This window comes from Trachurus japonicus, chromosome 8, assembly GCF_045865225.1.
Source record: "Trachurus japonicus isolate A0001 chromosome 8, Traja_1.0".
Lineage (NCBI taxonomy): Eukaryota > Metazoa > Chordata > Actinopteri > Carangiformes > Carangidae > Trachurus > Trachurus japonicus.
The window spans coordinates 10,768,435-10,792,503 of NC_140914.1; the positions used below are offsets into that span (position 1 = coordinate 10,768,435).

The 24,069-nt window shown below is 41.8% G+C and overlaps 2 protein-coding genes across 2 annotated transcripts; both read left to right on the forward strand.

The window, feature by feature from the left end:
- Positions 1 to 1,834: 1,834 nt before the first annotated feature.
- Positions 1,835 to 8,486, forward strand: LOC146982656 (hsp90 co-chaperone Cdc37). The gene is made up of 8 exons (XM_085783720.1): positions 1,835 to 2,186; positions 3,134 to 3,415; positions 4,208 to 4,313; positions 4,411 to 4,526; positions 5,596 to 5,718; positions 6,392 to 6,574; positions 7,722 to 7,793; positions 7,888 to 8,486. The coding sequence occupies exons 1-8, from the start codon at positions 2,079 to 2,081 to the stop codon at positions 8,026 to 8,028; spliced, it is 1,131 nt and encodes a 376-aa protein (XP_085639846.1). The 5' UTR covers positions 1,835 to 2,078; the 3' UTR covers positions 8,029 to 8,486.
- Positions 8,487 to 11,321: 2,835 nt separating this feature from the next.
- tyk2 (tyrosine kinase 2) lies at positions 11,322 to 22,380 on the forward strand. The gene is made up of 24 exons (XM_085783721.1): positions 11,322 to 11,468; positions 12,090 to 12,293; positions 12,433 to 12,556; positions 12,656 to 12,788; positions 12,925 to 13,088; positions 13,837 to 14,227; positions 14,554 to 14,730; positions 15,062 to 15,219; positions 15,328 to 15,445; positions 16,170 to 16,353; positions 16,437 to 16,552; positions 16,661 to 16,828; positions 16,924 to 17,011; positions 17,283 to 17,410; positions 17,801 to 17,936; positions 18,379 to 18,530; positions 18,644 to 18,794; positions 18,897 to 18,988; positions 19,648 to 19,837; positions 20,138 to 20,256; positions 20,482 to 20,654; positions 21,344 to 21,461; positions 21,570 to 21,680; positions 21,775 to 22,380. Exons 2-24 carry the CDS (start codon positions 12,110 to 12,112, stop codon positions 21,916 to 21,918), a joined length of 3,519 nt encoding a protein of 1,172 aa, XP_085639847.1. The 5' UTR covers positions 11,322 to 11,468; positions 12,090 to 12,109; the 3' UTR covers positions 21,919 to 22,380.
- The last annotated feature ends 1,689 nt before the right edge of the window (positions 22,381 to 24,069 follow it).

A 24,069-nucleotide genomic window follows, 5' to 3' on the forward strand; every position in this document is an offset into this window, starting at 1 on the left:
CAGGCTGGATATCAAGTGATTATACCCTCTGCAGCATTGTCAGGTTATATACAGGTGTGCTTGAATCTCCTGTCAGCTTCATTGCACTTTCTTGTTAAATACGAATTACACTGCCTTTTTATTGTTATTTATAGTCTGGTGACCACTATTCCCACTGAAGTTACTGTACAATCATTTAAATTTACTGAAAACACCGGTGGGATTTTAATATCAAATGTAAATACAAGTCTTTATTTGCATTATATTGTCACTTAATTCTTAATAAAAGATATATAGTGTGTTGTCAGAAAAGGTTTTTCCGATATCCCAGTTGATCTGTTCACTGTTATTGCTGCCTGTCTCGCCCAAGGCTATTTTAAATAGACCGCATCACTCAGCATGTCTAATGTGGGGTGCAGTATTTATTTTATGCAAAAGGAAAATCACTGGTAAGATTATGCTAAACTTGAGAAATCACCTTAATAATACATTTGAATTTGTCATTACATAACAAAGCTTTTCCGTGCAGAACATAAATATTTATGTGCCTCAGACAGTTCTATGGAGCTTTTCAGGACATGAAAGGCACCGTGGATCACCGTGTTCTGGAAAAATAGTTTCTCTAAGTTAAATTGCCTTTGGGTATGGTTTGCTGTCTACTGTGTTTGTCATCATTGAAAAACTGTTCTGTATGATGTAGGTGAGGCCCAGTATCAGGTGTATTCATTTGTATTAGCTGAGCTGATGTCTAAACAGGACATAAGCCCGCCTTTATTGTCTGTTGAGTTATTGTTTATCAATGTTATAATTAAAAAAAACAAAAAAACATTCTTCATCCACATTTCAAAATAAAAGTGTGTCTTTCCTCATGATTTTTTGTTGTATGAGCATTGACTTCATGTGAAATTGCAGTTTCTAGGCAATAAATGAGTTTTCTTAATGTTATCCACCAATTTTAAAACATGAAAATTAAAACCAGAAAATATTAATTCAACAGAAACTGATCAGATGAGGGAAAAACGGCAATGATCTTTCACAATACTACAAAAACAAAACATATGAACATATGCGAGGGAAGTTTTGGAAAAATTGAATAAGAATACATAAAAATAAATAATATGACAATACCATTTTAGAGGGACTCTACATGGCAAAGCCAGATGACATAATGCAACCAGCAAGAAATTAGACAAAAATGTGATGGGAACAGAGTGAAAAATGTTCGACATCCAAGGAACATAACATAACACAAGAAACATATTTGTGTTTTCAAATATTTTTTGTTTTTCATAATTGTGTGCATAATCGTTGTCTCATAACAGACATTTCATTTGGCAGACATTGGTACTGATGTGTTTGTGATGTTTTGCTGTGTGGTCAGTGAATGGATGCTGATGTGTGAGTGTGTGATTTACATTGCTTATTTTGTTTATTAGAATTTCTTTATTCACATTTTTTTCCACATCCCGACTGTGCACCTTAATTTCGTTGTACATACATGTATAATGACAATAAAGTATCTTCAATCTTCAATCTTTCTTATTATTTGAGTCACAGATGCTTTGAATGTTCAGTTTACGTTTGGAAAGACAAAAAAGGGAGTTGAGTGACTAAATTTAGTTTTGTGTACCTAGGTGGTATTTCCCTAAGATTATTATTAAATTTATGACATACAGTTCTTTCTTTTTTGTTTTGTTTTTTTTATTTTACTTTTGACATCATTGACACCAAAAAGTAGGCCTACGTTGCTCCAGTTTGAGGCGCTCTGCTTTTTCTGCGATCTACGTGGTGACGTGAGTCCGTGTGACGCAATGACGCACGGACGTCGAACGGAAATATGCAGCACCAATTCTTTCTAGAACTCTGAAGCAGCAGTCTCTCCCTTTTAGCCCACGCTAGCTACCTTTATCTGAGTCCGGGTCTCGGCTGCACCGACTGAGCACAGCTACTACTACTAACACATTTCTGAAGAGAGCAGCCTTCTTTTGTTATATGTCTTTTGGACTCGATATTCGGGCGAGCTTCGTTTAGCCCACGAACTTAGCCGAGCTAAAACCCTAAGCTAACGCTGTTTACGTTCGGCTGCTGCTGCTGGCATCATGTCCAGGATAGACTACAGCGTGTGGGACCACATCGAGGTGTCAGACGATGAAGACGACACCCATCCCAACATCGACACACCCAGTCTCTTCAGATGGAGACACCAGGTACCAGCTTTGAGACTCACCTGCTTTTTAAACGGGTTATTTTACTTGTAAAAAAGAAAAGAAAGAAAGAAAGATGAACAGTCATGTTAGCCGGCTAGTTGTTAGCAGGTAGTCTTTGCTCATTTGGTGCTGCACGACTTATTATTACCAAGTGTCTAGTAGTAGCCTAGAAATGACACACACACACATCCCTGATTAGCCCAAGATCTGAGGAAGCCAATTGTTAAAGGGGTAGTTCAACATTTTTGGCAAATTCGCCTGTTGTCATAATCCCTATAGTCATAGCAGTAGGTTCACTATCTCTAATTATTGGTACATGTTGTTTTGAGATCTGCAGGGCAGAGACGTGAGCTGCTCAGTGAACACAATGGAGGTGAATGGTACAGGCCCCTTGTCCCTCATCAAACTCATCAAATACACAAGCCAACAACTCCAAAACGCTCTAATGGACAAGTTGTGACCTGCACATTCACCACACTATGAAATAATCATGTATAATGTAACATCATGGCACATGAAGCAGATACTCAAAACTACTTGTGCTTTTGAAATCACTCCGCCCAGCAGTAGTTCTGGCTACGCATTTGCCTCAAAAACAACTCCATCTCATAATTATACATTATTATCTCATAGCGTGATGAATGTGCAGGTCACAACTTGTCCACAAGAGCGTTTTGGAGTTATTGGATTGTGTATTTGATGAGTTTTGAGGGACACAGGACCTGTACCGTTTACCTCCATTGTGTTCACTAAGCAGCTCGTGTCTCTGCCCCACGGAAATCAAAACAACATGCACCGATAATTAAAGATAATGAACCTACTGCTATGGCTAAAGGGATTATGACAATAGGAGAATTTGCCAAAATGTTGGACTATCCCTTTAAAAGACTATGGTGGAGGTTTTTGCCCTTGTGGTTTTGTCTGATCATGTGGTATTTGTTCTTTAGGCACGGGTGGAGCGGATGGAAGACTTTCAGAAAAAAGGAGAAGACCTAAGCAAGACCCTCAGTGACTGCCGGCGTAAACTATCAGAGGCCACAAAGAAAGTAAAGGAGCTGAGCATTTCAGGAACAGACGACGCCAAAGCAGAGCTGAGCAAAGCCCAGGCCGAGGAGAAGAAGCTGAAAAAAGAGGAGCGAGAGTGGGAGAAGAAGGTGGACGACTTCAACCGGGATGAGAAGAAGATGCCGTGGAACGTGGACACCCTCAGCAAGGATGGTTTCAGCAAGGTGAGGCAGATTATTTATGAGGGTCTTATAACTAGTCTCTAGTCACCTCAGCTCAGAGCCTCTCAGTTCAGGAGAGTCAGACATGACTCAGTGCCTGCTCTTGAATTGGTATGATGACATTTTACACTTGCATTGCCCCCCACCAAGCCCCTATTTCAACATAATACCAATGCAATAGTCAATCTGGATACAACAACTCTTGGTTCGACTCTTGTCATGGAATTAACTGTTTTTAAAAAGATCCCACTTGATGAAATTTAATTATTATTGGAAAATTATGAATTTCTATTCATGGTCTATGATGCAAAAACAACATATGTAGGCCTACACTACAAGTTGCACTACAAATACAATAAAAATTCTTTCTAAAGCGTTTGTTTTTTTGTTTTCTTTTATCATGACTTGGGCTCTGTATCATCAAATATTTTACCTTTGAACACCACTCTATGTCCTTAAACATTTTATTGCTGTAGTTACTGCCTCTAATCAGATCAGAAGGTGATGGGAACCAGTGTGTTTGGAGCTATGGTACCACTGCATATTATTGTGGTTTTTCAGTTTTATTCAGAAGTAAATGTCTTATGTGATTGAGGTTAATTATTATTAAGTTGAATTAGTCTCTGGCAGCCATATTCATTTTTCTCAGATTATCGAATTTGTCTCCAAGTCTGGATTCATAATGTACATGTCCTTGACTCGTCTTGTGTTTTTTCTTCTTTTGCACTTTTCTCTGCAGAGACCTGAGAAAACGCTGTGTATTGATTACTCTGTTTTGCTGTGTGTCATCCACAGAGCATTGTCAATGTCAAACCGGAAACTGCTGAGGAGACGGAGGAAGAGAAAGAGCAAAAGCATAAAACCTTCGTAGAGAAATATGAGAAGCAGATCAAACATTTCGGTAAGGATTCACTCACTCTTCATCACCCACTGTTATTCACTGTGTTTTACAGGTTTTTAGTAACGGTGTGGTCTGACATCACGTCCTTTTCCTACAGGCATGTTGCGACGTTGGGATGACAGCCAGAAGTATCTCTCCGACAACCCTCATCTCGTGTGTGAAGAGACGGCCAACTACCTGGTCATCATGTGCATTGACCTCGAAGTTGAGGAGGTAAACACTAAAAGAAATGTTCCTCTGGTCGCCAGTGTTTTTTGTTAAAGAGCGCCCGCCGCCCACATCCCAAATATTCATAGATATCATGTGATGTCACACATTGTTTCAGCGCCATCTTGAGGACCGACTTACAACAGGCCGCCCATCTGTCGCCTCGTGGGCTGTGACGTTAAAAGTCTCACAAAAAGAGTGGATTCACATTTTTTATGACATGGCTCTTTTGAATGCTGCATTTCGATTACATATCAACGAATTACACTCTGATTCTACATTTTACGGTCTTTTATTTCTGTATAACAGACTGTTGCTAGAGACGCCTCTCTGATCGGAGTTGCACAGAGCAGAAGAACTATGCAGGATATTTACCTTAGGTTTCATTTTTACTGTCATTAAACAGCTTGGGACTAATTGTGATGTTAGAAAAATGACTTGTGGGAGAGTGGAGGCTCTCTGCCTTCTACACCACTACTGAAAACCAAACCTGCGATCAGAGCCTCGGCTCGGACCCGGTGTCACAGCTCTCGTCTCTGTGGCACCGCAAGTCCGCGGCATAAACGCGTCCGGTAAACCATAATCTCTTGTTTATGATGGATACGACTACACAAATACACACATCGTAACATGTTTATGATAATCCATCGATCCACTGATTGATTATCAAAGGCTTCATTGAAAACAAACGCACACGACCGGGAGGAGGGTTAGCAAAACAGCGGAGAAGTGACTGAACTTGCAGATTTGCTAAATGATGCAATTTATAAATCGATAGAAGTTGTATTTTGATCAACATTACGTCTGAAATTAATTATTTCACTCATAAGCCGTGTAATAAGCGGGATAATGTCGAGTTAGTCTGTTGTTATGGAGAAATAAAGACTGAGACATCCTTCATCGTAGCCCAGACAGTCCGTGATCGTAACTGTGCCTCGGTCCTCAAGATGGCGCACACAACGAAAACGTCACATGACTCAAACCCATGAATACAGAAGCTAGCTTTATGGACTGTGTGTGTCTTAGATGTCGATTAAAATATGAATTCTATTCTAACAATGTTTCCCTCTTGTAGAAACATGCACTGATGGAGCAGGTGGCTCATCAGACCATCGTCATGCAGTTCATCCTGGAGTTGGCTAAGAGCCTCAAGGTGGATCCACGCGGGTGCTTCCGTCAATTCTTCGCCAAGATTAAGGTGATTATTTGTATTTTGTTTGGATGCTTAAAAAAAAAAAATCTAATCAAATAATTTACAGCCTCCTCGTAGACCAAAATGTTCCAGGAACAGTGGAATCGGGGGGGAAGTAAACTCTCCGAAGCCCTTGTTCCACATCTAAAAGAACTGTGAAGATGAGCCAGGTTTATTCAGCGATGGATTAAAAACAACAGCGGCGTTTGAAATGCAATTTTCAATTTTCACACATGAGGAAATAACAACAGAGTCATCTTGTTCTCTCTGTTTATTGTTGTGAGACTCTAATGTTTGAGTTGGATGTAATGAATGAAAGATAATGAGAGAGTGAAGCCCTAGAGCACCTGTCTCCATGGTTGTTTACTTCTTCTCTGTCATTTGCTTTGTTCTTTAATAGTGTACGCTTTCTCTTTCATTTACTCCGGAGCTCACTCTCAAACACTTTGTCCTGTTCCTCCCTCTCCCTTTTTTTTCCCTGTGCCCCAGTACTTTCTGAATAGTCAGAAAAGCACTTGCCACAGGAGCAGGGACTTTTCCACAGGAGTTAAATTCACTTCCTCCTCTGAGTGAAAAGCATGTTAAACTCCTGATCTGGGGAGGCTCCAGTGGTGGGGAAAACCCTGATTCATCCAAATACTTATTGTGCGTGTGTGTGTGTGCATGTGTCCTGCCACAGACAGCAGATCAGCAGTACCAGGAAGCTTTCAATGACGAGCTGGAGTCATTTAAAGAGCGGGTTCGCGGCAGGGCGAAGATCCGCATAGAAAAGGCCATGAAGGAGTACGAGGAAGAGGAACGACAGAAGCGCCTGGGACCAGGGGGGTTGGATCCTGTTGACGTGTACGAGACCCTGCCACAGGTGAGTTCCCATCGTTCACAAAAAAGTTACTGTTTCCCCAATTACAACACAGTTACCATTACTGACAATAAAATGCGCCGTTACTTCACTCAAGAAGTCCCGTCAGAAAATAATACGCCCGTTTAAAGAGGAACTAAGCAGGATTTTCTCGTGGCTATGCTACATTTTTACTGTAATTAAAAGTGTTACAACCCACTTTGTCTAGGGGTGAGAAGGAAGTAACAAAAAGGAAACCAGGATGCAGGTTAGAGCTCTTCATGGATTTATTTAAAGAATGATGAAAATAACTGAATGTTTGATACAACACAATAGGAAGGCAGCGGGTGGCGTCAAATCAACAAAGTCGCTAGCAGACTCCAATCGAACCTACATACTAAATCAATACAAAAAAAGAGGACGCCACCCATAACCTAAAAGAAAATCACAGGAAAAAACGAGGGGGAACGATCCCCAAACAAAAGAACAAAAGACTAGACCTAGTGCCCAATTCCCAAACGAAGAAGTACAAAACTAAGGCCTCAACATAATTGGCAAACAGGCAAACGGAAACAAAGAATACACGAGGCGAGGGGCTGACAGCCACAGACAGACTGCGCCCCCGAACCTCTCATCCTGGCGGCTTTTAAGGCCTTCCTGCTTCCGGATGATGATGCAGAGGGATTCACCTGGGACAAAGGCGGGGCAAACACACACAGACTACCCAGACAGACCTATACCCATAACAAAAGCTTAAAGCTCCAGAGTAATTGTGATAGTTAACTACATGACTTGTGAGTTGTTACGAGTGAGTACTCGGTTGCCGCCCCGGTGTCCCAGCTCTCGTCTCTGCGGCACCGTGACATTAACGCGCTCCGTAACCCGCAGAGTGATGCAGCGCGTTGTGGAGGAATACTGAATGAGCTGGTTAGTTCCAGATAAACGGGGGTTAGGGAGAGAAGTCCAAGTAATTTGACATATTTTAACATTTTATATTACAAAAAAGGAACGCAATAGTTACTTTTTGGGGAAGGAAACTAGTAACCATACCTTATTACTTTTTTTTTAAAATAACATGCCCAATACTGTTTACAAGAAGCTCCAGCATTGTTTTATGTTGACTTAATGTATTCAGCTTTAAATGCCTAATGCACAATATTCTTAATTACAGGAAATGCAGAAATGCTTTGACGAGAAGGACATCCAGATGTTACAAGAAGTTATTAGCAAAATGGACCCGACGGTAGGTTTTCCTTTTCCTTTCAGTCTTTTAAATGCATAATTGTCTGATGAACACACGTCGGCCAGTTAATGAATGTGATTATTTCATGATTTAGGAGGCCAAGATTCACATGAAGAGGTGCATAGAGTCGGGGCTCTGGGTCCCCAACTCGAAGGTGGACGACGGGGATGAGAAAGAGGAAGAGGCGACCTACGAGGAGGTGAAACAGGAGCCGGAAGAAACTCCGAAGGAATGACCAATGACGATCCCATGAATTGTTGCTTGTGCTTTACCCACTGTATTGCAACTCCACTATGTGTATGACTAGTTTTTTGCCAATCAAGGAACAATGAAATAACTCCTCTGAAAACTTTTAGCTGAGACCTATGGGATTAGTGATTGCTGAGCTACACGACATTGCATCAATATCTCCTGCTTGGAAAATAAACTGCTGGTTGTGTTTAGGTCTTTTATTTGTTTGGATATCCCAAAAGTTGTATTCTTGCATTTATTTGTATACACCGCTGTTTATTTGTGTGGGTGTGTGTACGTATGTGTACACATACCTGCTTTTTTCTGTTTTGTTTGTTTTTTCTCATTTACAAATTTAAGATTTCTTTGACTTTCAGGGTATGAGTAAACAATTGGAACACTTATTTGAATTTTTCTAAAGAAATTGCTGAAGTAAAGGTTGAATTATATCCATCTACACAAGACCAAGGTGTTGTGGTTATGTCTGCAGACTCCGGATGTGCGTGACATGCTTTTCAAATCATAAAGTGACATTTTCTTTACATAGAGACTAAGCCACAGAAGGTAAATCAATAGATATGCCATGACCATGACATTTTATAACTACATCATGAGAAAATGATCAATATAAGCACACAAAGCAGTCAATATCAGGTCTAGGGATGATTGCTCACACTGGCTGCACTCATACTGTAGTTTGATACGGCCCAACCATTAGTACAAAATGGATACGAGACCTAAGTGGGTCCTTGTACGGCTTGGAGGGTGATTGATGGCGTACATGGACCCCAGTTGTTCCCATCTTGGCCAAATTAGGATTCCAATTAAATGGATAAAAGGGACCATAAACGTCGCCAGGATGATCGCTGTCATGGGCCTCTGTTCATTTATGTGACAGGTTAAAAGTGCTGGATAGATGTGGTTGGATTTGATGCTTTAGCTTTCAATGCTTTTATTTTGAAGGTTAAAGTGGAATGTGATGGAAACTTGATATAAGAGGTGATGAGTTTTTTTTTAATTTTTTACTTTCTTTCTTTCAAAAGCCATTAGTCCGTACTCAGCTGTCACAATCAGAGGGACTGGAAGCACCTTGTGTTACCACGGATACCTTTCACTGCGAACTAACTAAATGATACCGCACAGCTGAACCCCCCTTTTAGTCTGATAAAGGGCAGAATAAAAAAAAGAAAGCCCATTGAATTTTTAAAGGTGGCGGAGGATGTTTAGAAAGAGCCGCTGTATTCAGTGAGCGCGAGGTCTCTGACATGCATTTGCACAGTGGAATAGATAATGATTGGCACAAAGCATCAAACGCTAGAAAAAACTACTATTGGAATAAAATCATGACATTTAGTGATGAACAGAGTCCCATGCACGTCATGAAGACTGAATGAACCTCTCTTATCACAAGTGGGACTGTGGGGGTGTTTCTATTTGGTCTCACTGACCTCTCATCCTGTGTCGGTGATGGGATCCGTTATTTTAAAATACAGGCATGAATTATTGTTGTTGACTGTGATTTGGAAATTAAGTGTTATAAAATTGGGAGTGACAATGTGGTGGCAGTGTTTGCTAGGCTTTTATATGACCGATGAAATTGACTCTTTTCTTGTATAGCAGTCCAGAACTGCTAAACTAGTGTTTCTCTTTATCATTGGTACTGTAGTGTTGCTGGAATTAGTGATGGTACTGGATTGTATTGATTTGGTTGGAAAGATATTTATGAAATTATGTCTCTTGCATAACTGGAAATGGTTGATTATTAAACACTAGAGACATTTAATTATATACAATGCAATGCAATGTTGTTGTTGCTGAAATCCAATGCATTTATCCAAGAGGTGCAAAGATAAAACACCACTCTGTCCTTGTGATAATGGCAACAATCTCACATTGAGAACGAGAGCTATAGGAAGGCCACCTTCATCTTAAACAAGACAATATTTCATGGAAACTTTTTAGGTTTAGATTACTTACTGGTCTCAGACACCATGCACAGCATAGAGAAATAAACATGATAATAAACATAAAACAATAAAAGTGCTGTGACGTCGATAGAAATTTTAAGTAAATAATAAATCCCATAAAAATATCTTAATAGCCAACCCCAAAAATAAAACAATAAGAAATATGAATAAATTAGGCCTCAAGAAGATCTTGTGCAAATTTGCAGTTTTTAAAGCTTGTTTATCAGTGTAGTGGCACCTTGAATAAAGCTGTTTTATTGTGCTATAATTTACAGCTTTTGACTTAAAACCTCTATCCAAACCTCATTGTGCAAAGGGTGCAGGTTGACATTTAAAGTGGATTTAGATATCACCTGTAACTATCAAATTACACAGTGAGACAGTTGTTGACAGTTGAGCAAACAGCAAAAAAGATTTACAACTTGACTAACAGGTTCAGGTTAAGATTCAGGTTCAGGTTTAGGTTACTTTATTGTATCTGTAGGTTGTTTTGCAGTCAGGTGATGTCCTTTTGGAAAACCATGTGTATAAAAAGAACAAAACACAGTTAAATGTAACACAAACCAACGCATAGGCTACGAGCAGACTATAAACATGGTGATAAAAGTGCCAAAAGTGCTCATTGTAGTGTTTATTCTATATTTTACACATTAATCAATCAAAATAGCCTCAGAAACCGGAAATATTGATAATGAAAATATGTCTTTTATAGGCCTAATGATGATTTAATTATTAGACCTTATGCAATGTTTTCTGTGATAATTAGTTGAAATGCCAACTTTACAAAAAAAAAGGTGAAGATTAAAAATATTGCCCTCTTTTATTCTCTTTTTTCCCCGCAAACTTTATTGTAAATTTACATAGGCTCTCAATAGGAACATAATTACATTATTTTCTCTCTCTTTTTTTGCATCAACATTCATAAATACAAACTTTCAAGGCTTTGCATAATAAATAAATTAATACATTTATTTGGATTTCAAGGCACTTTATCTCATTGAGACTCTTCAAGGTTCAACATATTGCATTGCAGTTTCCACCATTTTATACATTTTCTCATGTTCATTCGTCAATAACTGAACTGAAGTGTTTATTCAACTCGTTTTTAAATCACACTATCGAGAGAGAGAGACTTATTTTTCCATTTGCAAGAGTAGATATGGTATTATTTACCCCAAATTATTATACCTCACTCTTAACAGCCCTCTTTTATTCTCAAGAGTGGCTTTTATTTTGTAAGGGTCAGCGCGTGTACGTGCCGTGCGTGTACGCGCTTCCGCACGGCGGCCGGAGGGCGTGGCCTCGCTGGTTTCGGGAAGGAGCCGCTGTCACACTCTTCACGAGAAGCACGGAGAGTGGGCGACGCGGGGAAACACGCTCAACAGAATAATATGAACCCCGACCGTCGCCGCATCCAACCGAGACGAGTTGTTTTTATGTAACACACCTCTCAGTGGAAGTGGACCGCCTTTAAATGGTAAGATAGATACTGCTTTTTAATACTACACGCTGCTGCTGAGTTCACGGACGTGCGCTCAATGTTGTTAAATCCTCTATGTTTCCTTGTCTTGTGTTGTCGTAGCCAGGTTATAAAACATGTGAGGACTCAAGTTTTTTTTTGAGCTGCTCTGTGACGCAGTGTGTTATTTACTTAGCCTATAGTCTGTAGAATAATAATAAAATTATAAAAAATATATATTTGTATAGATAATCGTTGTTCAGCATCAGCATGTGATGTAAACAATAACTTAGACAAGGTGTAATCCCCGGAAGGCCTCTGTGACAAATTGACCCGACGGTTCTGACGTCATGTTTTTAAAGTTAATATTACGTTTTGTGAATCTGCTGATTCTGTTTTGTGAAATAATGGTGGTGGAAAAGTGGTGTGAAATAGCGAATAGCCTATGTTATGAGAGGGTGATTGAACTGTGAAGGTGTAGCTCTGAATTGCTGGTTGGTTGTGTTTACGCAGGCCTTAATGCGTACGTGATATTATGACTGGGTGAAACATCTGGGAGTGAAAACACTGTGATTGACGTTTCTCTTCCTCTCTTGTGTATGTGTGTGTATGTGTAATATGTGTGTGTGTGTGTGTCAGTGAGTTGCCTTTTCACCACCATGTCTGGAAACTGGTGGCCCAAGCGTTTAAGGGCAGGGGGCGCCCCGGGGAAGACAGAGCCCCCCCAGGGCCAAGGCATCCACGTTTTCCTCTTCTGGACTAAGGATGGGGAGAGATACTTGTCCCACTCGAGCGGAGAGGTCACAGCCGAGGACCTGTGCATCTCCGCTGCCGAGGCCGTGGGTGAGTCAGCCCAGCAGCGACACCTTCAACTGACCAAAAAGAAAAATGAAAGCATGTTTTCTGTGTCATGCTCAGTGTTACTGGCCCTAGGGGGGGGTTGGGTTGTGTGTTTATCCTCTGTGTTTTCTTTTTTCCACAGGGATAGCACCGCTGTGCCATGTGTTGTTTGCTCTGTACAATCCACTGTCAGGCTGCTGGTACAGTCCAAACCATGTTTTCAGTCCAAAGGAGAGCCCCGGCCTGGTTCTTCACTACTGTATGAGGTCGGTACATGTTTGTTTATAATGTAGCCTATAATAATAAAGGGAATGCAGGTGGTTGTATTCACCATCAATGACTGTTTTGTGTTTCTTTGAACCTAGGTTTTACTTTTACAACTGGCACGGATTAAATGATAAGGAGCCGACTGTGTCTCGATATCGGCTCAAATCTGGCACCGATCAGGGGAGTTCCCTTCTGCTCGAAATCACTTCCTTGGAGTATTTATTCTCTCAGGTCGGCACTGAACCCTATATTTTCTTTTTCTTGCTCTACCTGTCAAACACATACTGTATATATAACTGTGTTAGTGCTGCTGCGCAATACATTAACGCTGCCTAACTTCCTCCTTGCCTCTCGTTTCTGCCCTAAGGCTAAATATGAGTTTGTGAACGAGGTAGTGCAGATGGAAGCCATTCAGTCAGAGGACGAGCTAAACCGCTTCAAAAACGAGAGCTTGGGGATGGCTGTGCTTCACCTCTCACACCACGCTTTGCAAACCGGCTGCACCTTACGGGAAGCAGCAGAGAAAATCAGGTAAATACATGGATGAGGCAGCTACTGTATAGCAGGTGGTGAAGCCATGTCCTGTTTTACCTGTTAAACCACATTTTAATCCTCTGTACAGTAGTCGAATGGTCATTATGATTTTATTAAGCGTGTCAAATCTGTCAATCTGCCAACAAATGTGTGAAATGGTCCATTGTGTTTTGATGATCTGTATGTACAGGCAGTTTGTTGTTTTTTAAGCTTTAAAACAGAATTCAAAAACATGAGAAAATAATGGACAATAGAGCAACATTTCTATTTCTATTGTCACAATCAAGAAACTAAAAGAAAAACACCATTACATTTTGGTGTTTGCAAAGTCCCTTTTTATCATTTTATTTTATTTAGTTATTTTTAGTTTAGTTAGTTATTTTATTTTATTATTTAGTTGTGTAGTGTGAATGAATAGCCTAATTAAAAGGAGAGGAGTAGGAACAATCCCTTTTAGATGGTGGGACGATGATACTTGAGTATCACAGATGACGCAATAATCCGCTAATGTTCAGGGGAAGTGAATCTGAGAGGGGACTGGGACAGCAGGTGTGTTATTTTTCTTGGCCACAGCGTTGTTTCATCTTGTATTTTGAAATACACACTGATTTAAAACTCAAAACATGAACTGCCTGGACATGCACGGACCAGATTATACATCTCTCGCATTGCGTGTTGTGTGAAATCTAGATCGTTATCACTGGATTCACAGCAACATCATCATATTTCTTTGGTTTTATTCCAGCTTCCTCCACTGTATTCCAAGGTCTTTCGCCAAGCACATTTCCAAAAACAACGTCCTGACGAAATTCAGGATCCACAGGGTGTTTGCGGAGTTTGTGCGGACCTTCCAGCAGCACACGGTGGATAAGGGCCGGCTGGGCGCGCACGAGATCATGTACAAATACATCTCCACTCTCGAGCACCTGGCGCCGTGTTTCGGCACGGAGATGTTCCCCGTCCCCCACCTGGAGGTGCGGACGGACGGCGACGGAGGCAGCTCTTACTCCAGCTCCACCAATGCGCAGGGAGCCGCAAAGGACAACTTCGCAGCTCCCGCCACGCACGAAATATTCGTGTCTGGCACCAAAGGGATTCGGTGGAGGAAGGTGTCTGGACACAGAGCTCGTCAGAAGGTTTGTCTACTCTGAACACACAAATCTCCTTGTTTGATCCGCACTTTTAAAATTATGTTCCCCTTTGCATTTTGCATTAGTATTATATCATTTTAAATTATGTAGCACAGTATTTAACCTATGTCTTGGTTGCTCCCTTTGCACTTGTAGTGTATATTCTGTTGTTTTAGACATTGTAGGATACATTTTATCATATACTTCCTCTTTGTATCCTATTTATCTCCCTTGCACATTTCCCTTTGGATCATCCATCCATCCATCCATCCATCCATCCATCTGTGTTTTCGGATTTTGTCAACCTGTCCGCTCCGTCTCTTTTCCACCAGGCGCAGGAAAACTCCTACCTCAGGAATGACTACATGAGCAAAACAAAGCAGCAGTCGGACCATACGAATGCAAACACTCCCAACGAATGGACCTCCTTCTGTGATTTCCCTGAAATAACTCACATCGCCATCAGCGGAGCTAATGTGTGCATTAGCACTCAGGACAACCGCTGCATGGTGAGAGCACTTGTTTACCCCATTGCGTAAAAAGCCCCGGTGCATTTATATGATTGGTAAATGCGGTTGCGATGCACTGCTCCGATTGATGTACTGTATATATTAGTCACTCTGCTGGGTTTTAAGTGCACGTATATACCGTCGTACAGTACAGTAAGCACGGATGCGTCGAGATTCGCTTATATTCTGCACTTCTATATGTGTGTGTGACTAAAAAGTGCTTTGGCTTTTTGGTTCACTTCAGGCATGATATTATGTTTTGAATTTGTATGTGTCTGTAGGTGGGAGCTCTGATTGTAAGCTAGTGGTGTTTCTGTGTATGTGTATGTAGGAGGTTCAGATGAACTCCAGCCAGGAGGCCCGTTCCTTCATCTCCCTCCTGGATGGATACTATCGGCTGACTGCAGACGCCCACCACTATCTTTGTCATGAAGTGGCTCCCCCAAGGGTTGTGCTGAGTGAAGCAAATGGACTGCATGGGCCTATGCAGTGAGTGTTTTTTTTTTTTTTTCCCCTCTTACACATGCACATACAGACACAAGCAGCAGGCTATAAAGAGACACAGGGCGTTATATCACAACTCTGGTTTGTTTCCAGTGATGATTTTGTGCTGCTGAAGCTGAAAAAGGAGGCAGCAGAGGAGGGAGCTTTCCTCGTACGTTGGAGTGTTCTGGACTACCACCGCATCATCCTAGCGGTGCTCAACACAAATAAGGTAAGTCAACGCCCACTCTTCTTCAGTGCAGTCATATTTAAAGGGATAGTTCAACATTTTTGGCAAATTGGCCCATTGCCATAATCCCTAAAGTCATAGCAGTAGGTTCGTTACCTTTAATTGTCGGTGCAAGCTATTTTTAGAACGGCGGAGCAGAGCCGCGAGCTGCTCAGAGCTACGCTACGGAGGCTAATGGGATTTCTTGGTTTCCCCCATCAAACTCATCAAATAACCAATCCAACAACTCCAAAACGCTCTGGTGGACAAGTTGTGACCTGCACATTCACCATGCTATGAGATAATAACATAAGGTTACGACAGAGTTGTCTTCGAGGTAAATTCATGCAAAACCGCTGATGCGCGTTTTTCGGCAAGCAGTTTCTGCATTTGCCTCAAAAACAACTCGTAGTCTCGTAGCGTTACGTTATTATCTCATAGCGTGGTGAATGTGCAGGTCACAACTTGTCCACAAGAGCGTTTTGGAGTTGTTGGATTGTGTATTTGATGAGTTTGATGAGAGAAACCAAGAAATCCCATTAGCCTCTGTAGCGTAGCTCTGAGCAGCTCACGGCTCTGCTCCGCCGTTCTAAAAATATCTTACACCAACAATTATAGGGAATAAACCTACTGCTATAACTATAGGGATTATGGCAATGGGCCAATTTGCCAAAATGTTGAACTATCCCTTTAAAAAAATTTATGCCGAATCCTGCTGTGCTCACAGAACGAGTCGATGCAGAGCCACAAGCAGTTTCGGATTCAGTTCAAGGGTTCAGCTTTCTGTCTGGAGGGATGGGACCGGGAATTCTCCAGCGTCAAGGAGCTGACGGACAGCCTCAAGACCTTTGTGCTCAAGTCCGGGTCGGACAACTTCACCCTCAAAAAATGCTGCTTTCCAAGACAAGGAGGTTTGTAGTTATTGGGCATCTCCTGCATCTTGAATATAAGAGGTATTTTTGAGCTTTAACAGAGCTTTATCTTTTTTTTTTAGAGCAGTCCAACCTCCTGGTGATGAGGAAAGGGATGGATCACCCCGTCAACGAGTTGATTTCCGTGAATATGACCCAGCTACGCTTCCACCAGATCAAGGACCGGGACATCGTGCAGGTGATGATGACACCCCAAACAAAGTCAATGTGAGAGAGTCGCCGTCTCACCTGACAAAGCTCATTTAACTGACCAAGTTGGGTTTGTTCGTTGTGTTTTTCTGAACAGGAGCAGCATCTGGGCAGAGGGACCAGAACGAACATCTACTTGGGACGCTGTCGGCCGCAGGGACGGGGAAACGCAGACGATGACGACGAGTTCAACAACAACTCAAACAGCAAGGGCATGCGGGTGGTTCTCAAGATTCTGGACCAAAACCACAAAGACATGGCACTTGTAAGATTTTGGAATGAATAAAACAAATAGTGATCTAGTGTGTATCCAAGTCAAACGCATAATATTAACATTCCTCCTCCTTCAATCTCTCCTAGCCGTTTTTTGAAACTGCAAGCATCATGAGCCAGGTTTCCCACAGCCACCTGGTGTTCGTACACGGTGTGTCTGTCAAAGGATCCGAAAGTAAGTGACATAACAAAGCTGACCTCCTAAAACTCACTTCCACTTTTCAGAGACGCGACTTCCTTGTTTTGCAGCTTTTTGCGTCTCTCATAGTGTGGCCCAGTGTTTATATTCAAATGTATACAATCAACACTACCAAGTCAGCTACGAAGTAAATGCAAAACAGCTGTCAGCCTGTTCTGTTTTTATTAAAGAGACATGCCACTTGTTAACATTTTGCCTACGGCTCCAGCAGAGACTTGACCTGTCTGTTGTGTTTCCACTTTTGCAGACATCATGGTGGAAGAATACGTGGAGTTTGGGCCTTTGGATGTTTTCCTTCGCAAAGAAAAGGCATCGGTGACTCCTAAGTGGAAATTTATTGTTGCAAGACAACTTGCCACAGCTCTGAGCTATCTTGTGAGTTCAAACACTGTATTATGTTTTATTTTATGTGCCACCACTAGTTATAAATTCAGTCCAGCTCACTTCAGTGACCGTGCAGCTTAGGGGTCATAATGTGAAGTACTAATACGAAGGGTTGTGCAGTTTCCCTCCGCATAAAAGTGTGTTGAATATTTTCACTGGACAACAAGTTTGAGTTTTGAAGTTCAAGTTTGTCTGCACTCAGGAAGCGAACTAATCTTACAATCAGACCAAGCTTTGAGATAAAAGCTGCATGTTAGGTCCTTTTTTTCCTTTCTTTTTTTTTTTCTCAAAAATGACTCATACTTCTGACATTTCGTATTTAAACATTGATAATGCTCTCCATCCCAAGTGGTAACATCAGTGCCATTTTGATTTATGCAGGAGAACAAGGGACTGGTTCACGGAAATGTCTGCGCCAAAAACATCCTGGTGGCAAGAAAAGGTCTGGAGCACGATACGACTCCCTTCATCAAGCTCAGCGACCCGGGAATCGGCCTGAGTTACCTCTCACGGGAAGGTCGGTACCGGTACCAGCCACTCCTGCTTTACACAAAATGCTCCCCCACTTTACCAGAGGAGTCTCCCCAAACTCGATCAGCTTCGGGTTTTTGTTCACTGTTAAGCCTCATTCAAACCAGACTCAGGAAACCGACCATTTCCTGTGACCCATATCCTGTTGCGCTACAGCTTCACCATATACTATGTCATATTTGTCGCTTACAGTTGTCCAAGATGAAGTAACGTGTCTTTGACAAGCTCATATGTGTTGCTTCTGAGTTTGTGTTGTGCAATATCATACAGCACCATTTCCTGTGCATCTTTGTAGACTCTTCTGAGATAGAAAAATAATGTTTTTTATTGAATTATGGTTTCTTAATGTAAAAATGGCACAAGAATAAGTTGTTCGTAGCTCTTGTAAAGTGTTTGTTAACGCGTGTAACTTAACGTGTAACTTGCAGAGCGTCTTGAGCGAATCCCGTGGATCGCACCTGAGTATATCGACAGCACCGCGCCCGTCAGCAACACTGCCGACCAGTGGAGCTTTGGTGTCACGCTGCTGGAAATCTGCAACAACGGCGAGGTTCCCATGAGCGGCTGTGAGTTGTCTAAGGTGAGCTCATACACGGCAGCTTCGACAGCCACAAGTTTCACCTGCCCGTTTTCCAAAAATATCTATAGCTTATATATATAATCTATAACGATCTATAACCAACCCCCAAACAGAAAGAGCGCTTCTATCAGCAGAAGGGCCGCCTGGGTGAACCGTCCTCCCAGGAACTGGCCAGCTTCATCAGCATGTGTTTGACCTACGAGCCGGTGGAGAGGCCTTCGTTCCTCAAAGTGCTCAGAAAGCTCACAGAGATCATGATCAAGAGTGAGTTTTTCTTGCACTCTCTTTCAACCTGTTCAGTGCATTACCATGTGTTATATTATTAGTGTCTTATTTTTCTTTTTCTTTTCCCCACCATGCAAACAGATCCCGATATATCTCCCAGTGAGACTCTCCCCGAGCCAGACCCCAGCATCTTTCATAAACGCTACTTGAGAGAGATTCGGGACCTAGGAGAGGTGAGTCTTGTTATACCTGTGAACACAACATCTCCATAACTCCTGTAGCAGCAAAAAAAAAACATATTTTTTCCTGCTCCTATTGCCACTATTTGCTGCTTTTGAAAGGACAAAGTGCTTGACATGCAGGAGCGCATACGTAAAACAAAAGGAAGGTCAAGAGAGTAATATGGGATGATGACTTTGTTTATTGCAAAAATAAAACAATAAAATACGAAAGCAACAATACAAAAGCTGTGCTGAGCCTGACTGTGGTCAATGACAGTTTCGCCACTGTTCCTGCCATCCCCCATCCAATTTAAAACCTCGGTCGGTCCTGCCCTCGTCACCCGAGGAGGGAGGAGCGCACACATGACATGCACAAGTTAATCAACAAACTCATAATCAAAACATTCCTCCACGGACTTAAATGAATTAAGGAAACTTAAATGTGGCTGCTACAACTCGAGTCTCATCAAATGTAGCACAAACATTCATTCATTCAAGATTTTGGTCATCACAGCTCAAAATTGAAGGTCACTAGGAACAAAGTTTCTCACAAATGGTTGATATTTGATGTGATTCTGCGATGAACATGAGTGGTGGAGTCATCGAACATAATCACAGCTTCTGTATGTTGAAGAGTAATCCAGTTCCACATCTCACTGCTCCGTCCCCAGGGCCACTTTGGAAAGGTGACTCTCTACCTGTATGACCCAGCCAACGATGGGACCGGAGAGCACGTAGCGGTGAAGTCTTTGAAACAAGAGAACGGCTTTGTGCCCGACGGCTGGATAAAAGAGATTGAGATCCTGAAGTCTCTTTATCACAGAAACATTGTCAAGTACAAGGGCTGCTGCACGGAGCTGGGTGAGTTTCCAGTCTGTCTTCTGTGTGTGCTACAGATGTCTTTATTGAATTACACATCAACACACACAGCGCCTGCGTGTGCAAAGCAGCGCTCGGTTGCTTTCTTTTTAACTTGTCTTGAAGGGAATTGATTTTTGGTCCCCTGTTTCCATAAGATATTCAATATTTTGAGCTTTCAACACGCAGCATGCCGAGCACTACAGCTTCTTCGGAGCCTAGACGGTCTGCAGCTCGTTCTTTTTCCTTTGAATTATAATGGAAATAGCAGGATAAACGTGGTGTTGTGGTGTCCGTTCACAGGAGGACAAGTGGTGCAGCTAATAATGGAGTACCTTCCTCTGGGGTGTCTGCGAGATTACCTGTCCAAGCGTAAACTGGGCGTCCCCCAGTGCCTGATGTTTGCTCAGCAGATCTGCGAGGCAAGTTCATGTCGTTTTGGTAGTTTGTGTTCACCGTCTGCATTTTCCTCTAAAACGTTATAACATCATCAGTACTGTGTGCAAACTGCAAAGATGTCACAGATAGATGTCAGGTTGTGTTCTCCGTCCTCCAGAAGAAGCTCTGGTTTTCCATTCATTCAAAATGTCACATGTTTGTAGCATGTGCATCTTTTTTAGCCTGTCGTTTCCTTCTGTTTCGTAAAGGGAATGGATTACTTGCACTCAAAGCGGTACATCCATCGAGACCTGGCTGCCCGCAACGTCCTGGTGGAAAACAAAGGCCTGGTGAAGATTGGAGACTTCGGCCTGACGAAATACATCCCTGATGGCGCAATCTACTACCGTGTACGCGAAGATGGAGACAGCCCAGTGTTCTGGTGAGTCTATGCAGGGCTTAAAGGGATATTTCAACATTTTGGCAAATTCGCCTATTGCCACAATACCTATAGTCATAGCAGTAGGTTCATTACCTTTAATTGTCCGTGCAAGCTATTTTTAGAACGGCGGAGCAGAGCCGCGAGCTGCTCAGAGCTACGCTACGGAGGCTCATGGGATTTCTTGGTTTCCGTCATCAAACTCATCAAATACGCAATCCAACAACTCCAAAACGTTGTGGTGGACAAGTTGTGACCTGCACATTCACCACGCTATGAGATAATAACAGAACGTTACGAGATAGAGTTGTTTTAGAGGTAAATTCATACAAAACCGCTGATGCGCGTTCCCGTCAGAGGCAGTTTTTCTGCGAGCAGTCTCTACATTTGCCTCGAAAACAACTTATCTCATAGCGTGGTGAATGTGCAGGTTGTTGGATTGTGTATTTGATGGGGGAAACCAAGAAATCCCATTAGCCTCCATAGTGTAGCTCCGAGCAGCTCACGGCTTTGCTCCGCCGTTCTAAAAATGGCTTGCACCAACAATTAAAGGTAACAAACCTACTCATAAAACTATAGGGATTATGGCACTGGGCCAATTTGTTGAACGTTGAACTATCCCATTAACAATGTTTTTTACTGATCTCAGTGATGGCTTTAGCCACTAAACTCCATTTTTTTGCACTGTCCAGGTATGCCATCGAGTGTCTGAAGGAGAGTAAATTTTCCTTCTCGTCCGACATTTGGTCCTTCGGTGTCACATTGTACGAGATCTTCACCCGCTGCGAACACCGCAACAGCCCGCCATCAGTACGTCATCTCCTGAAATGAGTTTAAACCTGTCTTTATCTTCTTGTGATTGGTCTAGTAGTTTCAGAACATGTGTGTGTTAAATGCAAACTTTTGTGTTTTTTGTAGAAATACTCTGAGATGATGGAACCAACCCATGGACAGATGACTGTGATGGTTCTCATTAAACTGCTGGAGAAGCAGCTGCGGTTGCCTTGTCCCAAAGATTGCCCACATGAGGTAGCGCTAATTAAATTAAACAAAAATTGATAGTTTGTTGGCATGACGAATAGCTTGGTATTTTTCATAATTACTTCATTTTTTTAACCAACAGGTGAAAATGGTGATGGACCAGTGTTGGGCTACAGACCCCTCAGAGCGGCCGTCATTCAAATCCCTCATTGAAAAGCTGGAGGCGATTCGCAAACCGTTCGACTGGCAGCCGGGTATAAACTTCTCCCTGGCTCAGATTTGCTGATCAGTCCATTGAAGAGCTGCTTGTCTTTATATCACCCACCACCTTTTCACTTTGGCAACCATATACTACAGGGTGGTCAGTAATGTGTTTCCAGCTGTGCGATGCCTGCTGTCTCCATTTGCATATTTGTATTTACAGGCTTCTTTTTGATAAAAGCACATTGCATCCTCTCATTACGTAACATTACCATCATAATTATCTCAACTGGTTGGTGTGTCTTCATTTTGTGGTCGATAAGTTGAAATTCATGGGAAAAGGTGATGGCCTGAGCAGTCAACCACTCCATGTCTGTATTTGTCTATAGAAGAAATAAGGATTTGCATATATCACAGTAAGTATTAAGAATTGCTGTAAGGGAGGGTGATTACTGGCGTTCATATGTTTCTGTACATTTCTCGAGTTAATGTTAACTTTGCATTTAATTTTGTATAAACAAATGCAAAACCTAATAAAGAATTTTTCACACTGTAGCGCTGTCTGCTTTTTTGGGCTAGTTAAATTGGCTAAATAGCTTGATTTCAGTCGTTTTTAGTATTATGGTTAATTTTCTAGATAAAGTCAATTTTTGATTCCTGCCCCCCCTTGTGTCTGTGCAGACTATAACCTGCGTCTTACGTAATAAGCTCCCACTTGTGCGTCATTTATCAAGTCAGTTCTTCCTTCTGTGGTTCTGTGGACAGAGATATACTGTGATGAAAACAACTTGTATAATGTTGTGCAATCAGGAAGTGGTATTTCCTTTACCATATAGGTGCCTGTTCACATGGTTCTTCTGTAGATATGAAAGACAGTGTGCTACATGAAAATGAAAACATGTTGCACCACCGACTACAACACACCACTTCATCTGTTGCAAACAATGCACCTACAATTCTTGGCACATAAAAATAACAACACTGCTGCTCAGGTACTGTAGGTGTTTGAACAACAGGTGTTTGTATCTGTTATCAGCAAACACATTGAGAAGGAAACAACTCAGGAAAAACTGACATTGACAGAGCCTCAACCACAACACTGCTGCTGCAATGATTTAATCCACATATTCCACTGGACAAAGCTGGACACAATCACGAAGCATACGATGCTAATTACCAGCCACAGAGGCGTCTCTAGTTTTCTAACCACACTAGTCAACGTAGCAGAGCTGCTGCAAGATCTCTCTGTCTGTTTGAAGGGAAATACTGTGAGGGCCAAAGGCTTAAACAATAGGAGTAATGTACCAGTGGATATGGTCAGTGCCAAGCAAAAGTGCAAGGTTGTGCACCCTTCAGCTGAGTCAGTGAAAGCATACTACACTACTGTTGTTCATTTAGGGGAAAATGAAACTGTGTCCTGTCTGCAGGAAAAGGACAAGAGCAACATTTGGGAATATGTTAATGTTAAAGGTGTTTAGCCCTGTTACACAGATGCAACACAGCGCTCGCAGACTCAGCTTGGACATGACTCAGTGAAAGTCTGACTCCACCAAGAACTGACTTGCGGACATGTTTTGGCCAGCCTGTCCTGTCACTGGCTGGACTGAAGGCCCCTGGAGGAGCAGCAGCAGAGATTTTCCATAGCTGAACGCAACAGTGTCTCTTTATCCTTCAGTAACAGTGCAGACTACAGTGTCCTACTATCAGCTGACACTAGCTATCGCAGTCCAGTCAGGAATTCCTGTAAATTCACATTTTGCAGTAATGCCCATCATCTAATTTCCTCTGATTTACTGTATCTTGCACCCGGGAGAAGCCTGCTGACCTACCAAAAAACAAAATCTCCACATTATGCACATAACCGCTTATAAACAACTGAACAACTCTACATCTAATACTTTGTGTTGTCATAATATATATCAATGAAGACATTTAGTTGGCGGTTTATAGGTACATCCATAAATGTAATACAAAATTCCTGTAATGAGCACTACTTAAAAAAAAAAAAAAAAAAGTAGCATATATTGTTGGTGATTGTTTGTTTTTGTTGAGAGTATTACAAAACAAACCAAAAAAAAACAGGATATACAGGAAGTAAGATAACCTAAAGTGCTAGGTACTAGGTGGAGAAGGGGTAGGAATTAAAGCCTTTGGAAACCTGACTATATATGGTAAAAATGCTTATATTATATCAAAGTCAAGTGCCTCATTAAGCATCCACAAAAGTCTGAGTGAC